Source organism: Lemur catta, chromosome 3 (assembly GCF_020740605.2).
Source record: "Lemur catta isolate mLemCat1 chromosome 3, mLemCat1.pri, whole genome shotgun sequence".
Lineage (NCBI taxonomy): Eukaryota > Metazoa > Chordata > Mammalia > Primates > Lemuridae > Lemur > Lemur catta.
Genome location: NC_059130.1, coordinates 36928444 through 36950147, shown reverse-complemented (window position 1 = coordinate 36950147; position 21704 = coordinate 36928444). Strand labels below are relative to the sequence as shown.

The window sequence follows — 21704 nt, the reverse complement described above, 5'->3', positions numbered from 1 at the left end:
ACACTTTCATCTTTATGTCATATTTTTTAAATGCTTCCAAGTTGGTATGCTTTTAACTGCACAGGTCTTTTTTTCTAATGCTGCTAGTTATTGAATGAGCAATGTAAAAATCTTATTATTCATAAGCTGCAATGAAAGCCTTTACTATGCTAATAAATCCATATTTGTCTGTTTTAAAAAGTTTTTCAGATAAACCACAGGTCCTGAATTTGGACAAGTCTGTTTCATCAAGTAATATTTGTATATTTAAGCTCATGTTCATTCAGTTGTTCACCTAGTTAAATTGGGTCTCTCTACTCTATACTAGCTGTGGAGGCAAATAAAGATGGTACAGTGATTGGGGGAATGGGGTCTAGTGGCAATGGGTAATCAAACAATTCATAATACAACAAAATAGCAAACTTTATGTCAATTTGATGGTGTCTAATCCCCTTGTGTATACCTCCTTGAATATAAATAGCTCTACCATGAAATTTCTACTGTTTCCTAGGTTTTTAAGTCACTTTGAAGACACCTAAATAATCACAAAGGAATAAACTAGCAAACTGCAGTTTTCTTTGCTGTTGTAGGAATTGTGCAGCTCATGTCGAGTCACCAGGGAATGATAGTTTTTATCAGTGTGTATGTTTAATTGGCTCATGTAAGAATCATTCTTGTTTTAAATATTAAACCTTAAATCAATTGGGGAAAGATATTAAAATGTTGATTGTTTAGTGATTTTTTTTAAAGATATATGAAAAGGAAATCTTGAGTTTGAGAATTATTCCTTTCTTAGAGAGCTATTAGGCCATAATCAAACAGTTATGTATCAACAGCATTTAAATGTCATTAAAATTTGTTGCAGAAAGCTAATTTTTTAAATATGTTATTGCCTTTGTTACTTCTTTCTGCTATTTTAGAAGTAAATTAAGCATGGGTTTTCTCTTTCTTTTTTTCCTTTTTAAGCTTCTACTATTTTTATTTTCAGTTTTATAAACTTAAATACTTTTAACAAATAGAATCCTCATCTTTCCTACCAGGACTTAAAAGTTTCTAATGGGGAAAACAGTGATGCAGTGTGGCATATTAAGAAGAAGGAAAAAAATCTTAAATGTTGAATCTTTACTGAAGCGAATTATTGCATTCTTTCTAAATTATACTTGTTCAAATATCATAAAGTGTGTTTTTTAACCAACTGCTGACTTGAATAACTTCCTAATTAACTTTTGTGACAGCTTATAGAGTTCAGATTAATAAACCTTTAAAATTGTGTCTTCTCAGCTCTGAATAAAGTAACAAAGTTTTAAAATTAAGAATAATTACATTTTATTTAAGTGCCTACTTGACGACTACTATAGACAAAAGCCCTTATGTGTTCTTTTCTTCATTTTATTGTTATAGTTCTGCAGAATCAGAAGATTTGGCAGTACATTTATATCCAGGAGCTGTTACTATTCAAGGTGTTCTCAGGAGAAAAACTTTGTTAAAAGAAGGCAAAAAACCTACAGTAAGATTTCATTATATCTTAATACACCTCTAAAAATATGCAAATGTATAAGACCCTAAAAAGTACTAAGACAGTTGAAGTAAAACCAGATATATAGTAGACTGGAAATAATTTAAAATAAAATACTTTGCCCTTATTCTTGGACAGTATATTCTAAACCGCCCCCAGTGGATGCCTGAAACAACAGATAGTAATGGAACACGTTTCTAATCATACGTTCCACCCCAAATGTAGTGTCTTTTACATCTTAACCAAGCACTTACCACAACTGTGGCTGTACCTTTTGTAATTAGAGGTGCAGTAGCAACAGGAGCACGGATTTCTTTCCTCCTTCACAATTTCTCAGGTAGAAGACTTGTTCTTACTGTAGATCTTAGCGACCCCAGCATATGACTTTTCTTTCCTTATGAAGTCGAAACTTTTTTCTTTTCTCTTCAAGGAAGCACTCAACGGCTTCTCTTTGGCACATCTGAATTGCCAGCATCACTGTTCTTACATATTGGGGTAAAATAAGGGTTAGGAACACAAGCACCCCAAGATACCATGACAGTCAGTCTGATAATGAGAAGGCCACTGAGTGAGGAAGGTAACATGGACAGTGTAGAGATGCTGGACAAAGGGAGGATTCATGTCCTAGGCAAGACAGATCAGGGCTGCATAGTGAGATTTCATCAGGCTACTTGGGATGGTGCACAATTTAAAACTTATGAATTTTTTATTTCTGGAATTTTCCATTTAATATTTTTGGACCAGGGTTGCCCATGGGTAACTATAAAACCACAGAAAGTGAAACCATGGCTAAATGGGGGAGAGACTAGTGTAGTGTGCACATTTGCCTCACCATGTTTCTTAAAGTGTTACTGTTCTTGGTATATAGATTTTAATTAAATCATATGTTAGGGCTGCTTAAATCAAGGTACTCCTGTGCTTTTCTTTAGCCTCTATTATAGTTCTCTATTAGAGACCCATGAAAGTATGTCATTCAGAAGTATTTTAGTAATAAGTTTAGGAAAAATAGAGAGTAGCAACCCTAAAAATGGAATTTGACTAATTCTGTTTCCTCGGCTTATTAAATCTTTGTAATGCAGTTTTATTTTCGTACATAAAATAGAACCTACCTAGCCGGGCACGGTGGCTCACACCTGTAATCCTAGCACTCTGGGAGGCTGAGATGGGCGGATCATTTGAGCTCAGGAGTTCAAGACTAGCCTGAGCAAAAGTGAGACCCTGCCTCTACTAAAAAAATAGAAAGAAATCATATGGACAGCTAAAAATATATATAGAAAAAATTAGCCGGGCATGGTGGTGCATGCCTGTAGTCCCAGCTACTCAGGAGGCTGAGGCAGGAGGATCACTTGAGCCCAGGAGTTTGAGGTTGCTGTGAGCTAGGCTGACGCCATGGCACTCTAGCCTGGGCAACAGAGCAAGACTCTGTCTCCAAAATAAAAAAAGAAAAATAGAACCTACCTATTAAATGTCTTCCAAACCATAACTATATTGGAGAAAATAAAAAACAACTTAGTAGAATAAAACTTTTTATATATAACAGAGAAGTTTGTTTTTCCCTAACACCAGCGTAGCAGTTTGACTACTAAAAAAAGATTTTTTTCTTTTCTCAAATTCGAATTATAAAACCTTTTATATATATATCCACACGTAAAACGCTTTTAAAGGTATGAGAGCTTCTTAAAATATAAAAATAGCTTCCATCTGAGTAATCTTATTTTGCTGCTTATATCACAGTAAACCAAAAGCACATACAATCAAGAAGCCATATTAGACCAGCTGGTAAACGAAGAATAGCATGTCACTTGGGGCTTTACCATACCTATTGTGTGCTAGGTGCTAGGAATAGAGCAGTGAACCAGATAAGACAAAGTGCCTACCCTATAAAGACTACACTCCAATAAGGAGAAACAGAGAATAAGTCCTTAAAATAAGGTCACAGGATACAGAATGATGGGGTGAGGAGGGATGTCACCGTAGCAAGGCATTAGAGCCGTGATCTGAGTGAGGAAGGTGAGTTAGTCTTGTGAAGATCTAGAGTTCAAGAGACAGGAAGTCCTGTGTAGATGAAGCATTGAAATTGGGGGAGATGGAGAAGATGAGGTCAGGGACAAAAACCAGAGTTGTTTCATGATATATTAGATGTGATGTATAAGGGGAAAAGTGGAAATAAAGATAACTTCTAGGTTTAGGGACTGAGCTAGGTGGATGTTGGGGACATTTATTGAAATGGAGAGGGCGGGTAAGTATTGGCCAAGTTCAATGTGATGTGCTTATTAAACATTCAAGTGGAGATAACAGTTTGGCTCTTTAAAAAGTGTTCAAGAGTTCAGCAGAGTTAGTATCCAGCGATAGAGATTTAGGAGTCATTAGCATACAAATAGTATTTGAAGTATGGAACTGAATGAAATAGATTATGTAGGAAGTGTAGCTAGGGAAGAAAAAAGGGATGGTAGGTAGGGCTCTGTATTATTAAAGGTCTCCTACAAAAAGAGTGTAGAGGAAAACTAAGGAACTGTTATCCCAGAAGCCTAGCAGTTATATAAAATACTTCAAGAAGAAAGGAATGGTCGACTGGGTAAGATGCTGCTAAGAGGCTGACTATGATAAGAGGCTTTGGTAAAATTATAGTCATCGGTGACCTTGACAGCAGAGTTCTCAGCGAGAAAGCCAAATGAAGTAAAGTGAGTAGAAAATGGGCAAAATAGAAATATAGGCAAGAAATGGAGACAGCCTTGCAAGAAGTTATGCTGTGAAAAGGAACAGAGAAATTGGATGGTATCTGAGGGATGAGCGAATGGGTCAAAGGAGGGATTTTAAAGATGAGAGTACTGATAAGGCTCGTTTGTATAATGTTGGTAGAGGGAGAGAAATTGAAATGCAACAGAGAGAGTTAACTGCAAAATCACATTTCTTAAAGTGAGAGATAGTAGCTATCTAGGGCATAAAAGGAGAGTTGAGTTTGTCTTTAGATAGAATTAGGGTTAACAATTCTGTTAGCTGAGTATGTGAGTCTACAAACAGGTAGTTCAGTGGAATTGGTGCTAGAAAAATGAGGTAATTCTCACCAGATTTCATCTATTTTTCTGTAGGAGGTATGCAGTGACATCATGGGAGGGAGAGTATGAAAATTTTGAGGAAAAGGTATGAAATAGTTGTCTCCAGATTGAGAGAGAGAAAGAGAAATGACTTGATTAGGTAAAAGGAAAGTACTAATAATTTCCATTTGAAATTGGTGATCATAATTTTATCATTGGCACAATTGTATGCTTTCTCCAGCAGTATTCCGCTACTGTGATGTGGTACCAAGTAATCAGATGATTAGATTTGACTAGATTTAGGGTTTTATCAGGAGAGAAGGGTAATGGGATTAAAGTATTTGGAAGGGAATGGATAGAGTTCTGGACCCTGGAATGTATGCTAATATATAGATGTGAAGAAAGGAGAAGGAAGATACCAGATTGAAGGGGGCAGTGGCAATACTAGATAATATTAAAAAGTAAATAGGATTTTTGATGAGATTAAGAATTATCTGAATGAGAATATTACAGTATATTAGCTGGAAGTGGTAGGAGTATTTGAGATTTCAGAAATGACGTGTAACAGCTCTAAGGTTAGGCCTTCAATGGCTGAAGTGAAGTGGATCATTGGCACTAAGAAGGTAGACAAACTGAGAAGCCAGTAGCACTTTAATAGTATGTTCATGCGTTTGTCCTTTCCAGGTAGCCTCTTGGACAAAATACTGGGTAGCTTTGTGTGGGACACAGCTTTTTTACTATGCTGCGAAATCTCTAAAAGCTACAGAAAGAAAACATGTAAGTATACCTTCTCTAAATTTTTGGCATAGTTTCACAGCCTCTTGTGGTTGTAAAGAAAGTAGCCCTAATGGGATACAAGGGGCTTTGTTTTGTTTTGGTTTGGTTTTTAGAGATAGAGTCTCACATTGTTGCCCAAGGTGGAATGCAGTGGCATAATTATAGCTCAAACTATGTAACCTCAAACTCCTGGGCTTGAGCGATCCTCCCACCTCAGGCTCCCGAGTAGCTAGAACTACAGGCACACACCACCATGCCTGGTTAAGACACAAGGGTTTTTTGCTTTATGTTTTTTTCCCATCTACTAATCTAGAAGTATTTTACACTTACTCCTTGTATGAATACAGTAATCAAATTATTTTTATATTTAGTAAGACCATTCCAAAGAAGATCTTTAGAACAACTTCCAAATTTTTAAGTTCCTTTTTGAATACTATTTTTTCCATTGCAAATGCCAAAACTACATGTTATAGATATCTATCTTGTCATCAAAGTTTTCTCAGACCTGGGTTTCTGGTTCAGAACATGGTTCAAAACTGTTGCCTTGGAGTCTCAGTTCCTAATCAGCAAAATGAAAATTTAGGACCGAAATCTGAAGTTCTTACCACCTCAATCTCTGATTCAGTGATTTTTCCCAACAGTGATGAGGAATGAGTGATCACAATAGTTACTACAGTCACCTTTCTTATGCTTCCTATTACTTAAAAGAGGCCTCTCGATGCAGTTTTCACCATGTAGAATCTTCCTGTAAATCTCTTTTGCATGCTGTTTTGTGATACAATCAATCTTTGAAAGGAAGAATAATTTTTCATAAAATCTCTTTGAGAGGAATTTTATTTCTAAATCATATATTGGGGGGAAATTAAGTGGTAAACTAGTAAAGAAAAATGTAAGTCCTTTTTTTCCTTGTAAGTTACCCAAATGATATTGCATAATTTAGAGAAACTCTTCTTTATTCTCAGAATGTTAGCCATTTAATCAAACCAGAGGTACAGAAGAGAACATTTTGGTTTAAATGAATGTGGGAAGTGCCCTAAGCTAGCATTGCCTTCCTGATGAGCCGTACCACAGCCTGCCTCTGTCCTGAACTCCATGTGACTCAGTACCTTGCTTTTCTTTAGAGGCACCATGTGCTTCCCTAATTAATACATTTCATTTTTGTACTATACCTGAATGGAATCATATATATTCTTAAGCACTACTTTGTCATTCACTATCATGTTATAATTGTTTAGACAGCTCTTGCACTGTGGTAAAGGATTGAGTGTGTGATCGTGGAGATTATTCTGTGAATATTTTTTGGTATTGTGGTCAAATTGATTGTAATGCCCACATACCCTACAAAAATTACACAGATTAGGTTTGCTGGAACATTTTGCAGAGTCATTACCTCTAGTTAGTACTACAGTACTCAGAGTGGGGGAAGAAGGTTGATAAAGCTAAATTAAATCCTTTGTCTTCAAATACAGACCAACTAAGTTCATATAGCCACTTTGAGATAGTTATTGGCTGGATTTCACTTAGTTGACTATTACAAAGAAGTAGTTACTCAAAATAAAATTGTTTTTGTTTTAATTAGAAAAAGGCCAAATTAGAGAAGTTATAAGATAACTGAATTTGTTATCTAATGCATATGTTAAATATCATTTTGTGTTTTGCATTGCTACTTACACACAATGAATTACTAATATAGCTTGGGTTTTTGATTATATGAGGTTTCTAATAAATGTCTATGAAATGTTTTGAAATTAAAGTGTAGTGGGTTGTGAGAAAATCAAATTGAATACCAAGGAAATGGACTGTATTTCTCATCTTTTCTAATTAAAACTATTATGATTAAAGAATGAATTATAAGAATAGGATAGAGGGTATACAGACATGGCCATGTCTATATTTAGTATTAATTTTGGGATAGAAGAGATATTGCACAGAACTAAAAGCAATGAAGGAAAAAAAATTTTTAATCATTTTTAAACAAAGCTAAAATAAAAACAAATTGGAAGAAAATATCTGCTATATATAAACAACAGATAAAGGGTTTATGTAAATACAGCACCTACCTATCTTGTGTTCTTACCAAATATTTAACCTGAATCTTATCATGAGGAAATAATCAAATCCAGATTGTGAGACATCTGTGAGACAACTGGCCTAGATGCTTAAAAAGACCAAAATTTACAGGCATACCAAAAGCCCTAACTTAAGCATTATATTAATACAAGGTATCCATGTAACAAAAATACTTGTACCCCATTCATATTTTGAAATTAAAACAAAAATTGGCAGAATAGGAAGGTGGGGGACAAGGAGGATTGTTCTAGATTAAAAAAGACTTGATGGCTGGGCGAGGTGGCTCACGCCTGTAATCCTAGCACTCTGGGAGGCCAAGGCGGGAGGAAATGATCTGGACAGCTAAAAATATATATATAGAAAAAAATTAGCCGGGCATGGTGGCACATGCCTATAGTCCCAGCTACTTGGGAGGCTGAGGCAGGAGGATCACTTGAGCCCAGGAGTTTGAGGTTGCTGTGAGCTAGGCTGACACCACGGCACTCTAGCCTGGGCAACAGAGTGAGACTCTGTCTCAAAAAAAAAAAAAAAAGAAAGAAAGAAATAGAACATTACTCCCACCTTCAATCCCTTCCCAGATGGCGCCCCCTTCCTTCCTATCAGCCATACCCAGCATCTGTCACTGTCATCAATTTCCTGTTAATTGTTTTCTTGTTTTTCTTTAGAGCTTTATCATATGCACTTCCTTATACAATACACCGTTTGATTTTTTAGCTATACCTGCGTGGCTTCACATATATATTCTAAGCACTAGGTTTTTTGCTTAGTATTATATTAGTGAGATTCATCACTGTTGATGCATATAGCTTTCATTTACTCTTTTTAACAACTGAATAATCTTCTATTTCATGAATCTACCATAATTTATTCATCACTTTACTGTTGATATTTACATGGCTTCCAGTTTTTTTGCTATTTTTACCGATAATGCTCTGAATATTTTTGTGCACAGGCTCTCTCAGTTATGTAACTAGGAGTGCAAATGTTCCACTTTACAAGAAAATGCCAGATTAATTTGCATACTGACCAGTAGCAAAATGAAGTACCGTAACTTCCACATACTTAGTATATCAGGCTTTTTAATTAGGCCTAATCTAGTATATATGAAATGGTACCTCGTAATTTTAATTGTTACTTAAGGAGTTTGAGATTTTTTTCATATTTATCAGTCTTTAATATTTTTTCTTCTGTGAAATACCTGTGTAAATATTTTGCCTATTCTTATTCTAATTGATAAAAATTCTTTACATATTCTGGATAGTAATCTATCAGCAGTTATTTGTTGCTAGAAAGCTGGAAATACCTTTTTCCAGTTTGTTTAACTTACTGTTTCTCTCTTTGTTTCTCTCTGTGGTGTCTTTTAGTGAAGAGTTCTTAATTTTAAAGAAATTTTTCTCTCTTTTCCTTTATGTTTAATACTTCTTGAGTCATATTTTAAAAATCCATCTCTAACCTGAGATCATTAACATATTCTCCTATATTATTAAAGTTTTGCATTTTGCTTTAAAATCATTGATCCGTCTGGAGTTAGAATAGGGTGTGGGTGTGACATGGTGTGATATAAACTGGCATTCATCTTCATGATTTTTTGCACAGATCACTAATTTTCCTGGCACCATTTACTAAAAAGTTCATTCTACCTTCACTGACCTGCAAAGCTTGCTCTTGTCGTATGAGTTTGCATCTTTATGCACAGATTCCTTTCTAGACTGCCATTGGTCTCTTGGTCTGTCCTTGTCCCAGTAACTCATAATTTCAATTACTGTAGCTTTATGTGTCTTTTTTTTCCTTCAGCTTTGTGGAGGTGCAATTGACAGATAAAAATTTTGAATATGTAAGGTGTACAATTTTCTTTTTAGTACATATACATTGTGAAATGGTCACCACAATCCAGCAAATTAACACATCTGTCACCTCACATAGTTGTTGTTTTTTTTTTCCTATTTTTTTTTTTTGTTCTTTCTTTCTTTTTTTTTTTTTTTTTAGTAGCTTTATAAACCTTGATGTGTAACAGGGCAGGTCTTGGCGTAATTCTTCCTTGGGAGTGTCTTGACTATTCTTGGTTCTTTGCTCTTCCGTATAAATTTTAAAATTAGCTCATCCAGTTCTGCATAAAACCCTATCAGAATTTCTATTGCAATGACACTGAATCTATAGATCAGTTTAGGAAAAATTGATGTTTTTTACAACATTGAACCTTTTTCTTTATTTCATAGTATTTCTCCATTGATTTAGGTCTTCTTTTGTGTCTTTTACACTTTCCTTTGTCTTTTGACCTAGGTATTCCTAGGTACCCTTTCTGTAATTGACCTTTATATTTCTAGTATATAAAATTACAGCTGACTTTTATTTTGATGTTTTCTCAACAACCTTGTTAATCTTTCTTGTTAATTTGATAGATTTTGGTGGATTTTCTGTGTAGATAATAATATCATTTGTGACTGATTTCCTTCTTATTCTTTATACCTTTCTTTGTTTTTTGTTTTATTGAACTAAGTCTTCTGAGTCAGGATTGAGTGGAAGTAGCAATGGTAGACATTCTTGATACTGATTTTGAATTGTTTTTTTAGCATTTTACCCTTGAGTGTCCTGTAGGGTTTGTCTTTTGGGGGTTCCCCCCCCCCTGCTTTGTTTTGGATTGGTTTTTTCTGTGAGTTGTTTTTGTTTTTAATGTATACTCTTTATTCAATTAGGATGTTCTTTCTATTCCTAGTTGGGTAAGTCCTTATCATAAATATGCATTATATTTTAGCAAATGCCCTTTTTTTAGTATCTTTTGAGTTGATCATATGTTTTTTCCCTCCTTTAATCAGTTAATATGGCAGTTTAATAATATTTGTAAAGTTAAACTAACCTTGCTTTCTTGAAATAAACTCAACTTTAGTTCCATTCATTGATTTTTAGGATTAAAGCAACTGCACATTCCAGGGATACATCCAACTTGTTCACCATGTATCAGCTGTTTTGTACACTACTGGATTCAATTTGCCAGTATTTTATTTGATATTAAAATTTTTATTTATGTTCACGATAAGATCTAATTTTCTGTTCTTTTATAAGCACCCTTTCTCGGGGTTACAAAAAGAAGTATATTATAACTAAAATAATCATAATAAAAGAATGGTTGACTATAAAAATAATGGGCATGCTCAGAATACCCCTTTTTTGGAGAAATACAATTGAGAATTATCATTATTAAATCATCAGGTTGAAGATAACATAACTACTAAAATGCACATGTGTTTCCTGTAAGGGGTAGCACAGTAATGCAGGAGAAACAACATAGATAAATTTATCAGATTTACTAAGAGATCATGCTGGCTGGGAATGGAGAATAAGACAGGTTTTGATGAAGAGTTGAAGCTCAGAAGGGTCTAGAAAGGAGGAGACTTAGCTAAAGAGGGCATGCCTAAATAGAGTTTAGCACAAAAATGTACCAAGCTGATTGGGACCTACATGAAGTCTTAATCTCCTCTCTCATCAGGAGAAACTGAAAATACACACTCTAATACTTAATTTTAGCTTAGAATGAGGCATAAATTTTGTGTTTCCACTAATTACCTTTTATCTCTCAGTTCAAATCAACATCAAATAAGAACGTATCTGTGGTGGGATGGATGGTGATGATGGCTGATGACCCAGAACATCCAGATCTCTTCCTCCTGACTGACTCTGAGAAAGGTGAGTTGTTAGAATAACTAGGGTTTAAGATACCGCATATACGTAACTTTTGTTGTTCTGCCAAAACTAGTAACTGGAATACTCAGCAAGGGAAGTGTTACTGTAGTTTTATCTATTGAGGAACATCTTTGTCACATAATGTATTTTAATGATATCAGTATTTTTAGAGCTTATTTTCTTTGCTACATGGTCGTAAGCTTGAAACTTCAAAGCCCAATTAATCCCTAGAGAGCTAACTAGGAAGAGAGGGAGGGAAGAAGGGAATGTAAGAATATATAGCCCACTGTTATTTTAAATTCCCAGGGACTTGCCATCTAGACAGTACCCCTTTATTTATACTTTGAAATAGATTGTTATTCTTAAGTTCTGAAAATGGCAGTTTTCCTTAAGTGATATTTATTCTGTTACCTTAAATTAATTGGTTATTTGGCTCAAATCACTCTCCAAATTAATCATAATACTTTACATAGAATATATACAGACATATGAATAAAATAATTGGCTATTGACCATTGGAGTTTGTAAAGTGGTTGAGTGGAATTGGAGAGTGCGCTGTGTAGAATCACATAGTACCTCCTTTACCCTGCCTGTGCCTATAGGGGACACCTCAGGGTCCATCAGAAAAGATCCTGAAGTGATTGCTACTCTTCCTTCATAACAACTGCTAGCTGTTGACAAGTACCAGAAAGTAGGCCAGAAAGGAGAATCTTTCATATCTGCTCAGAATCTTCCACTCCAGCAACTCACAACTGAAATATATTATATTACCTTTTGTTGACTTTACAACTATATTTTGACCTTTGTTTATTCAGATGCTATTTTGTATCAGCATATAGGCCACATTTAGGATATTATAGTGTTTTAAGTAAAATAAAAACATTAAATAATGAGCAAATATGCTGGATGCAGGAAAAAATAATAATACCGAAATGTCTTATTTTTAAATAAATAGATTAATTTACAGAGTAAGAACTCCCTACTCAACATTCCGAATTCAAAGCCCCAGCCCCTCAAAATACCAAAGGTATTATTCATAAAATTACATTTTCAAATGAGATCATTTTGATTGGATTTAGTTCATCAGTTCTTTGTTTTCCTTCAGTTTTTCTTATTGTGTTTAACAGAACTATTTCCTATAGCCAACGTTTTTATGAAGTCTATCCTAATAATCTTTTTGGGGGGAGGAGAGAGTAGATAAATTGTAGCTATGACCAGCTTAATTGTAGATATGCCTTCTGTTCAGATTGACCTAATGTCTACATCTGAGTTCAGCAAGAAAAACAATGTTACTTGACTAATTAAACATTTGGTAAAGAAAGAAAGAAGTGCTTCTGAAAGTGAAAAAGTTCTTTGAGAGTTAGAATCTCAAAGAAAAGCTGTATAATGTTTTAATATAGTCAGACTCTTAAGCCATTGAATGTAGTTATAAAGGAAAAGATAGAATTCAGCAAAAATTGTGAAATGAAAGAACTTGGGTCAATGAAAAAAGAGAATAAAATGTAACTTACAGCAGCCTATAGTACATAAATTCTTTCTTTTCTCAGTTTACTGCCTACTCACCTTCATACATACAGTCATATAAAATATCCTAATTGTGTGTCATTTTGAATTAGAGTCAGTATAGGAGATACTAAATACAACACAGATGAATTTATAATTTCCTGAAAGAAAAAAGATGCCTCCTAGATTTTCACAGAGAGCCCTCAACAGTACTAGAAATCTGTGATAATATTGACAAATGTCTTGCAACTGAAGACTAAAAGCATAGCCAATATTGATGTTATCTGATTAATCCTTAATCATATTAAATAATGTTTAGGTGTTAAGTATGTTGAAGCATTTGTAATGTAAAAACTTAATATTAACATTTAAGGAACCAATATTCTGTGGTCTTATCCACACAGACAAATTTATAGAAGCCACACAGTTGTTTTATTTAGATGTACTTTATTCTAAAGAACATCTAAAAGGAGACAAAATTATTTGAATATGAATGTGTTCTATCAAGACTTCTTCTTGTTATTGTATTGGAAAATCAAGTGTTAAATGAACAGAACTCTGAAACTGAAAACTCTAGTCATGTTACGTTTATTCTTTAATATCTGGCAGAATTATGATGTGTCATGGTTCTTAAAGTTTTGTTATTTTCCCCTTGTTTTTGGTAATTTTAGGAAATTCATACAAGTTTCAAGCTGGGAATAGAATGAATGCGATGCAGTGGTTTAAGCATTTGAGTGCAGCCTGCCAAAGTAACAAACAACAGGTAAGCATTTCTCTTAATTCTCAGAATAGTCCATAACTTGAGAACATATTTCAGAGTTCCAAAGGGAAGTAAGTAGACTAGTTGTGAATTAACTAGGAGAATGGTGTTGTTTTATTCTTTTTCTTGTTGACAACAGTCAATAACACATGAATATCCCCATTTTAATGAGGAGCTAGAAAATAAACAAGTAAATGAAATTTCAAACAGTAAGAACTATATACAGAAAACAAAATAGAATTATGTGATGCAGAGTGATGGGAGTAGAGCCAGCTTTAAATAAATTAAGGTGAGCAGCAAAGGTCTCCCTGAGAAGATGGTACTGAGATGAATGACCGGAAGGAGCGGGCCATGAGAGGATCAGGAGGAGCAGAGTGCTGGTAAAGGGAACAGCAAGCGTGAGAACCGTGCAGCTGGAATAAGATTAAGGTGTTCAAAATAGAGAAAGGTAACTAGCTAGCAGTGGGAGAGTACAGTGAGAGTATGACTCTATAGAAGGGGTAAAAATTAGATGGCACTTTAATAAAAATTATTCTGATTTACCTTTGACCTATTGACAACTGGATTTGGGGTTCGTATGGTTGCAGTGAACAAAGACCATTTATTTGGATTTTGTTCTTATTGTACTGAAATAAAGATGGCCTAATTGAAAGGCTTTCAGCTGCGGAGAAGCAATCCACTGTGGTGTTTTCCCCAAATTCTGTTGCAGAGTTAGAATTGAACCACAAATTGGTAGCACAGTTATAGACATTTCTATAGACTTTTTGTAGAACCAGTTTCTAATTAAATATATTTGAAAATCATTGACTCGGGATTTTGATAATACAAAAGCATATAGTGTTATCAGTAGGTAATTTTGTATAATATAATGCACTGTATAAGTTTAAAGAGCTTATAAAAGTATTTTTTACCCTGCCATAAAAAAATATGATACCAGGATATAAGTTGTTACCCTTCTTTGATGGATAAAGAAACCAAGGCTCAGAGATGCTAAGTGACTTACACAAGTCAAAAAAGTAAAAAATGGTGGACCTGAGACCCAAACTCTTATCTTCGTTTTTTTTAAGTCCATTCTTTTTAAATATTGTTGGAGTGAGTAGGCTTTGTTCTCTCATAATTTTTTAAAAATATATGTGAAAAACTAATAGCAGCATTTGGTACAATTGTTAGCAACCTCCATAAAGGATATGAAATGCCAAAGAGCAAAAATTATTTCCTCGCCGTGTCAAGTTAGTGTCTGGGGCAGAATGAAAGAGACAGACCCTCTTTGGCCTAGAGCCGGCCTTTCCAGATTCACTCTCCTGCCGTACATTTTCTTTAAATGTAGCTTAAGTTATTAAGTCTCATTTTATAAAAATCTCAGATTCCAAGATTAATCTAGACAGTATATGCACACCAGCATAGAGGTTGCATTTCTTTTACTGTATTAGTGGACATTCCTGCTGAATAAGTCAACCAGATGTGTGTAAATGTTTTTTATTTGTTTTTTATACTTACAAGAATTGTAGTAATAGCATATTTATAAATAGAACCTGTGAAATTTTTAAATTTTTAGTAGAAAACTCTGACTCAAATGCAAAATACCACACTCAGGCAACTTAGAAAGAAATGAAACATTTCCTTTATTTAAATATGGGTTTCTTATAATCAGACCCAATAATTTATATTTTAAGCACTTGAGTATTCTTGTTGTATTTGGTTTATTCAGAAGCTGACACATGTAAGATATTCATGTTGTTGAGTATAACAGGTTTCAGGGAGAAATACTGCTGCAGTGTGAGAGCTGTTAAGCTGTCTTAAGGATAGGGGGAAAAACCACTGGCATAGGAGTATCTCTACTGCACAGCTTTGGAAAACTGGTTTTAATGATTAGGAGTATTTTCTTTTAACATGGTGAAACCTTCCTTAGTTCTTTGACTAGAGGACTCATCAACTAAGTTTAAAAAAAAACATTTCAGAGAATTATTAACAGAATTTAACACTTACAAGAAGTTGAATAAAATATGATCCAGTCTATAACTAGTAAACTATTATATAACCTATTGATTTTTCAGAGTCACGAAGTGTCAGATCAGAATTTATCTAATGAATTTTATTCTTTTACATATTTTTTCCTGATGATTTCACAAAGAAATTCTTAGTAATGTTTGTTACAAAACTATTTGTGCTAGTTTTTAAAATGTGCATGTAGGAAATTTTTTACTATATATAATGAGAAAATAAGTGATGACAAGCGTGTTTGTCTGCACTCTGAGCCTACTGCAGCCATTCATTCAGTGAGCACCCACTGAGCCCCGTGTCAGACAGGAAAGATACTGTCTCTGCCTTTTCTCCTGTCCAGGTGTCAGTTTACTAGAAATAGAGTATTAACTCATCTCAGTGATTTTTCTCTTCTAAAATGTTCCAGTGTATTATATTCATTTTTCATAAATTATTGAAATACCGTCTATAAAATTCCTTTTAAAAGATATTTAGGTAGAAAGATTTGGGTTTGCCTAAATGATAAAGAAAGACAAGAAATACTCCTTTGAAAAACAACTTTTAAACTCGGTTTGTAATGCTTATATTTTTTAGGTTCCTACAAACTTGATGACTTTTGAGTAAAAGCCTGAGGAAAAAGAAAGGTGGACTCCTATGTGAGCGCAGGGACCTGGTAACAGAGCGCCAGCTTTGAACCATCCTATGCCAGGAGGAGCCCAGGGGCTCCGCCTCAGCCTCAGAGTTCTGAACCAAAAAAGCACTAATTTCAGGGAATGAAGTGAGGTATTCCCAGAGAACAAATTGGAGTTGCAAAACAAACTGCCATGAACCGCGCTTCTTATCTCTGAACTGACCTGTAGAAGCCACTGCCTTAAAAGAGTGAAAGGAAAACCAACATGAAACACCAAATAGTGTGTGTGAATCTTCTGGCGGTGCTGTGCTTGGAATAGATTATAGCTACTTGGCATTTCTTTTAACTTTGTACTAATTTTGGAGGGGGGAATCGCCTTTTTTTAGATATGCTTGAAAAGGGAAAAACATATTTCTTATGGATTACATCAGGAGCTGGTTTTGAACCAAGGTGAGAGATACTTAGCAGGGATCGTACAGCAGCTCACCTCTGAGGTTTGTTCAGCCTCCAGCAGTCTGCAGCCTCCCTTGCTTTCTCACAGCAAGAGTGTAGGAATTAGGAATGTTAATAATGTGAGTTGTTGGAGTTTGTTTGGGATTGGGTGGGGGGTGTTTATTTTGGTTGAGGGGAGACTTTTTTTAAACACTAAACTTCTAAAATTTAGTACTGTATGGGGAACATTATTTCCTACAAAGGCTGAGTGTTCATTTGCCAGACACTTGTAAAAGTATGCTCCAGAAAACATGGTTGTTTCTAACTGGGGTTAAAGTTTAGCTTTCTGTATAAATTCATTGTTTGACCACAGCTCTGCTTAGTAGAGAACTAAAATCCCAACCTAAACTTTTCTGAGAAGATTGTACAATAATTAGATCTTTTTCCAAGTTAATTGGATTATCCCTTCTGCTCATCACAGGTGTTTTTTATCAAGGTGATGTATTGCTATTTCACCAGAATATTTTCTTTCACAGTGTTTAATGTGCATAATGCCAGGGTTATTTTTTATTATTTGTTTTCTAAGACCTACCAAAAAAATTTAAGAGGGATAAAGATGAAAGTTTGACGTTCTGGGAATTTAGGTATCAAAACTTCATTCCTTTTACATCTTACCATAAACATACCAAAACATTTTTCTGAAAACTTACTATAGGTTTCTGACATGAAACCATATTTTGTCAGTAGTTGACCAAGCAGTTTTGTGAAAGCTCTTCTCTGTAATAATCCATTTAATTTCTAAACTAAATGTTGAATTAAAAAAAATTGAAGGTAAGATGCCTTAGAATTTTAAAAAATGACACTTGACAAAGGCTGTGTGTTAGATGTTATAAACTCCTGAGGCATCGTAAATTTTAGCAGTGGCCCAAAGTAATGCTTTGTGACTAATATCTGCTAATAGATTTATATTACTTTGGGCCTCATATAAAATTTGTCACATTTATATACTTAGAGAATTTTATACTTTTTTTTAATCTTAAGTATTTCACCCTTGAGTCCAAGAAACTTAAATAGAAAATATCGCTTATATAATAACTAAGCAAAAATCTATCCAAAGGTAAGTAGAAGAGCTTTTTTGAATTTTAAGTTTTTAAATTTAGTTTTCTGTTTGGAAAAGATGTTAAGAGTTCAAATATGCTTCTCATATAACGGTTAGAAATACCATTATTTCTGGGTTTTAGCGACATAGGCTGAAGAGGGCAGAAGTTGCCTGTGCTGAATGATTTTTCAATTAATGATCTCATAAGCTTAACCCATGTTGGGTACATAGAAAGACACCACCCGCATAGCCAGCAGTATTACTAAGTAGACCTTGCACATCTTATTTTTGTTTTGCATATTTTAAAAATTTCTTAACTGGTTTATTTCTCTTTAGAAATAGCATTTTTACAACGTATGTGCTTTTTTAAAGATATTGTGAATGAGAACCCTGTGGATTTTTTCTTTATTTTGTTTGTCATAAATAAGCTAAAGTAGATATGTTGTGGGTTAACTGTATCTGTGGAGATATGCAACTGGAAGTCAGAGCCTGACATCACACAGTTTTGCCAAAGAGAGAGTGCTAAGCTGGAAGATGTGTTTGATATTTGCAGCTGTAAACATTAAAGGATGCTTGCACAGACTAAGAACAGTGTTCACATTTGGTTAATAGTTCATAGATAGAATTGTGGCCTCTGACTGACTAAATCTCTTAATAGTGCGAGAAGACATCATTATTTTTCTGTCTTTAAATTTGTCCATTCAAAAGATTAGTCATTGCTTTTTAAAGATTATTTTAGCATTTGAAGCACATTGAAACCAGTGAGGGAAGTGAATTAAAATAGTGTAAGTGAATTTTTTATCTATAATTCATCAAATGATGTCTGATAATAATTCAAATAGAGTATGTCACCAAAATATATTAAATATTCAGGTAGTTCATAACTAGGAAAATGAATCTTCTTCTTAAGCCTGTCCTCAGTTACAAGTTAGCGACTCAAGAACTCAAAATTTTCATCAGCATTCTCATTTGTTTCTCCCCTAGCCAAGAAGAACTCATTAGAAATTCACTTATAATTAAATTTAAACTGGTGTATCATAAGCCCAACATTTGGCATAGTGTGTCACCTAGTGTAGTAGTATATAACATTAGCCAATACAGTTTGAGGCACATCTCATTTAACAATTTATTTGAACATGGAGGCTTATTTTTCATATGGAAGTGTAATATACCAGTTTTTAAAATATAACTGTAAAAGTAACTACATATTGACCTTCCTGAGCACTAGTTTTGGTTTAATGCCCCCTCTGTTCAGGCTCTGCTTGTTTTTCAGAGTATTATTTTTACTGTAACCTCCAAACTCTTAAGAATTGAAAAAGAGCTGATCAAACACACCTTCCTATTTCATTTTCTTCGCTATGTAAATATCATTTGCGTGAACATTACAAAAAGGGATCCAAACAATTTGAGTATTTTTTTTCTCCCCAGGCGTGTGCTTCAATGACAGACAGTTTTCCTGTGAGGAAAATGCCACATAACTGTTGCACTATCTTCCGTATGGACTGTGTTGGTGTTGGGTGTTTGTGTATACCAACTGAGTCGGGGTGTTTATAGCTGCAGAAGTTTTTACAAGTGGCTTTATTTCTGTTCTAGAAGATTTATAAAGGAGCCAAAGAAGCACTATTGTTATGAAGGGAGAAAAGACTGTTTACAGATTCTGATATATCTATGTTAGTTAAAACTGGGGCCCTCTAAGGGAAGCCAGTTGATCTCTTGGAATTATTGGAATTTACCAGGCCAAATGACTTAAGCATAAGTCTTTTTTTGTCTTTATAAGGTTAAATCTGTAAGCTATACATCTTTACCATTGATAACAAAACTATAGGACATCATACTAATTGGAAATCGATAGTAATAGATTTAGTCCATTGGCTTTTTAAAAAAATATATTCACTATTGATTTCCTGCCTGTTTTTTGAGGTACATTCCTTTCCAGTTTTTAAACCACTGCATTATCATCTGCAAACAAGGAGTACCAGTGTTGCTTAACAGAAGATCATCTTTAATAAAATAAATCCTCTGCTTCAAAGGCTTTTGAAATAATGGGATCCCTTTTTGAAAATGAAGATGAGTTTGTGTCCTGCTGGGACAGTAGTGCTGCTACTGCACGAGTAGATGATGCACAGCAAGTGATGAGGTTTGTCTGACTTCTTTAGTGACTGTTGAGGGTTTGCTTTTATTTTCTCTTTCTCTTTTGTATTATTTTTTCAAACACAGTAAATTTATGATTTTACAGCCAGAGTGGTATTGTGTTTTTTCTAAGCTTTGAGATACAAATATTACTATTTAATCCCATTCATGATGAATTACTTTCCATGTGAACCTTTTCAAAATGATTTAAGTACATTTTGGTTTTCTTCCCCTAAAAATGGCTTGTGTCTAAAGTGACTTTTTTTCTATTTAGAGGGTTCAAATGAAAGAGATTTGTGCATACAAACTCTTAAGCTTATTGAAAGCAATTTCATGACATCTGTATCTCAAGTTACAGTGTCAGGAAAATTTGGTCAGTGCCTTATCAATTTGAAGAACAATTTTAGGGCATCACATATGACAATAATCATGTGCTCCTCTTGCTCCTCTAGTTTCAGGAGTGTGTGCTATCCCTCTCTCCACCAGCTTCGTCTTTCTCACAACACATCTAAGAAAGTCCTTACAGAAACCTGTAGGTAATTGTTGCCTTCTTCCTTGGTTTTTGAGCCTTTTTAAACAAGCTCCCTTCCTGTTTCTCTGTTTTCAGGGTAGGAGATTAAAAATAAACCTACCCAAATCAACCTTTAGATAAGTACTCTTAAAAGCAACTTTGAAGAGCCACGTTTGTTTTTATTTTGTTGTTGATGCTGTTGTTTTGAGCATAGATTTAATCATACAGCCTTTTGAAAAATCCCTAAAAGAATAAAATACAGCCAGAAAAATTTGTTTGGGTTTTATTAAAGCTACTGAAATCTTGTCATGAGAGTCCCTGTGGCCAGAAATGAGATTTGTTTCTGTTCATGATTATATAATATTTAAATAGCACTCAGAACAAACAAGCAGTCACTTAACCTACCAGTTGTTGTTTATTTGAAAATATCATGCAAGAAAGTAAAAACAACTCTAATATACAAAGTAAAGGAAAGTTAAGAGACTAAACTAGCTTTCTCAGTGGAGATACTTTGTTTCTCTGAGATCATTGGGAGCTACTAGTGTTCACCTGAGTCAAGATGCTATTTTCACATTTTTTTAAAGGGCTAATATGTTCCAGAGTAGGCAAGTAGACAGTCTTTAAAGCCAAATGAAAGGGTTAACTGTTCCTTAAGGGTTAATAACATTTGGTTAATTTGCATTTGATTCTAGCCATTTGGACTATAAACAGATGGTGGGATTAAAAGTATACATAGAGTGTTTTGGGATTGAACTCTTTTTTTCTTAATAGAAAAATAGAAAACTTCATAAATATTATCTGTGCTTTAGATACCTGGTAATAAATACTGAGTTTCCCCTGAAGATACCACCTACTAGAACTATTGACAAATATAGTTCAATAATTACTGACTTAGTAGATTTGACAAAATATCTGATAAAAAGCAGACTCTCAAGAGTTTCTACACCTTGATTATTGACAAATTCATTGTTTTACAACCTACTGAAGTACATGTTTTCAGGTGGGGGTAGGGGAAACTAGTTCACAACATAATCTAAAGGCGATCAAACATCTGTAGGAATAAGTACCCAATGATTATACACAGGAAAACACAAGCCATTTTTATCCTTCTTTATCCCAGTTAACTTGAGGTACTCTAATGATGAAGCTCTCGTTTGCACTGTGACCTCCTTGAGTGATGTGCAGCTTGGTTCCTCTCACTTTTTGTTTCTTTTAATATGCAGATGTGAGTGTGGGATCTTCAGTGTGTTTGCATAAGCTAACTTAAAATGAATTTAAGTACAGTTTTCTGAAATATTTCTGTTGAAATAAATTACTTAAAATTATAGATTGTGTGAGGATGTTTTGTTACCATCTTTGCATTTTTATTATTAATTTTTAAAGTGCAAATAAACTTTAAATTGATTTTTCTTGCCCTTTCTAAAATAGTCAGCGAGGGTATTGTTGGTGCAGGGAAAGCTCTATAAACATTAGTTGCTCTTCTTTAGCCTGGCATGTAGACAAGTCAGGTTGTGGGGAGTACAGGGCGAGGTCGTATTTCCAACTACATCTTCTCACCCTGCATATGTGATATGATAGGAGCAGTAATATTGTAGTCCATAGT

General features: G+C 34.3%; 1 protein-coding gene across 3 annotated transcripts in view; it reads left to right on the top strand.

Moving 5' to 3' along the window:
* RALGPS2 (Ral GEF with PH domain and SH3 binding motif 2) overlaps positions 1 to 21426 on the top strand; it is a 160318-nt gene extending 138892 nt beyond the window's left edge. For 2 of the 3 annotated variants that reach the window (XM_045547275.1, XM_045547276.1), the window contains 5 exons: positions 1381 to 1486; positions 5215 to 5307; positions 10953 to 11058; positions 13230 to 13321; positions 15893 to 21426. In XM_045547275.1, the coding sequence (XP_045403231.1) occupies positions 1381 to 1486; positions 5215 to 5307; positions 10953 to 11058; positions 13230 to 13321; positions 15893 to 15922 (427 nt within the window). In that variant the 3' untranslated portion in view covers positions 15923 to 21426. Of the gene's footprint in view, positions 1 to 1380; positions 1487 to 5214; positions 5308 to 10281; positions 10326 to 10952; positions 11059 to 13229; positions 13322 to 15892 lie in introns of those variants that run through there. The other variant, XM_045547277.1, reaches the window with a different exon arrangement.
* The last annotated feature ends 278 nt before the right edge of the window (positions 21427 to 21704 follow it).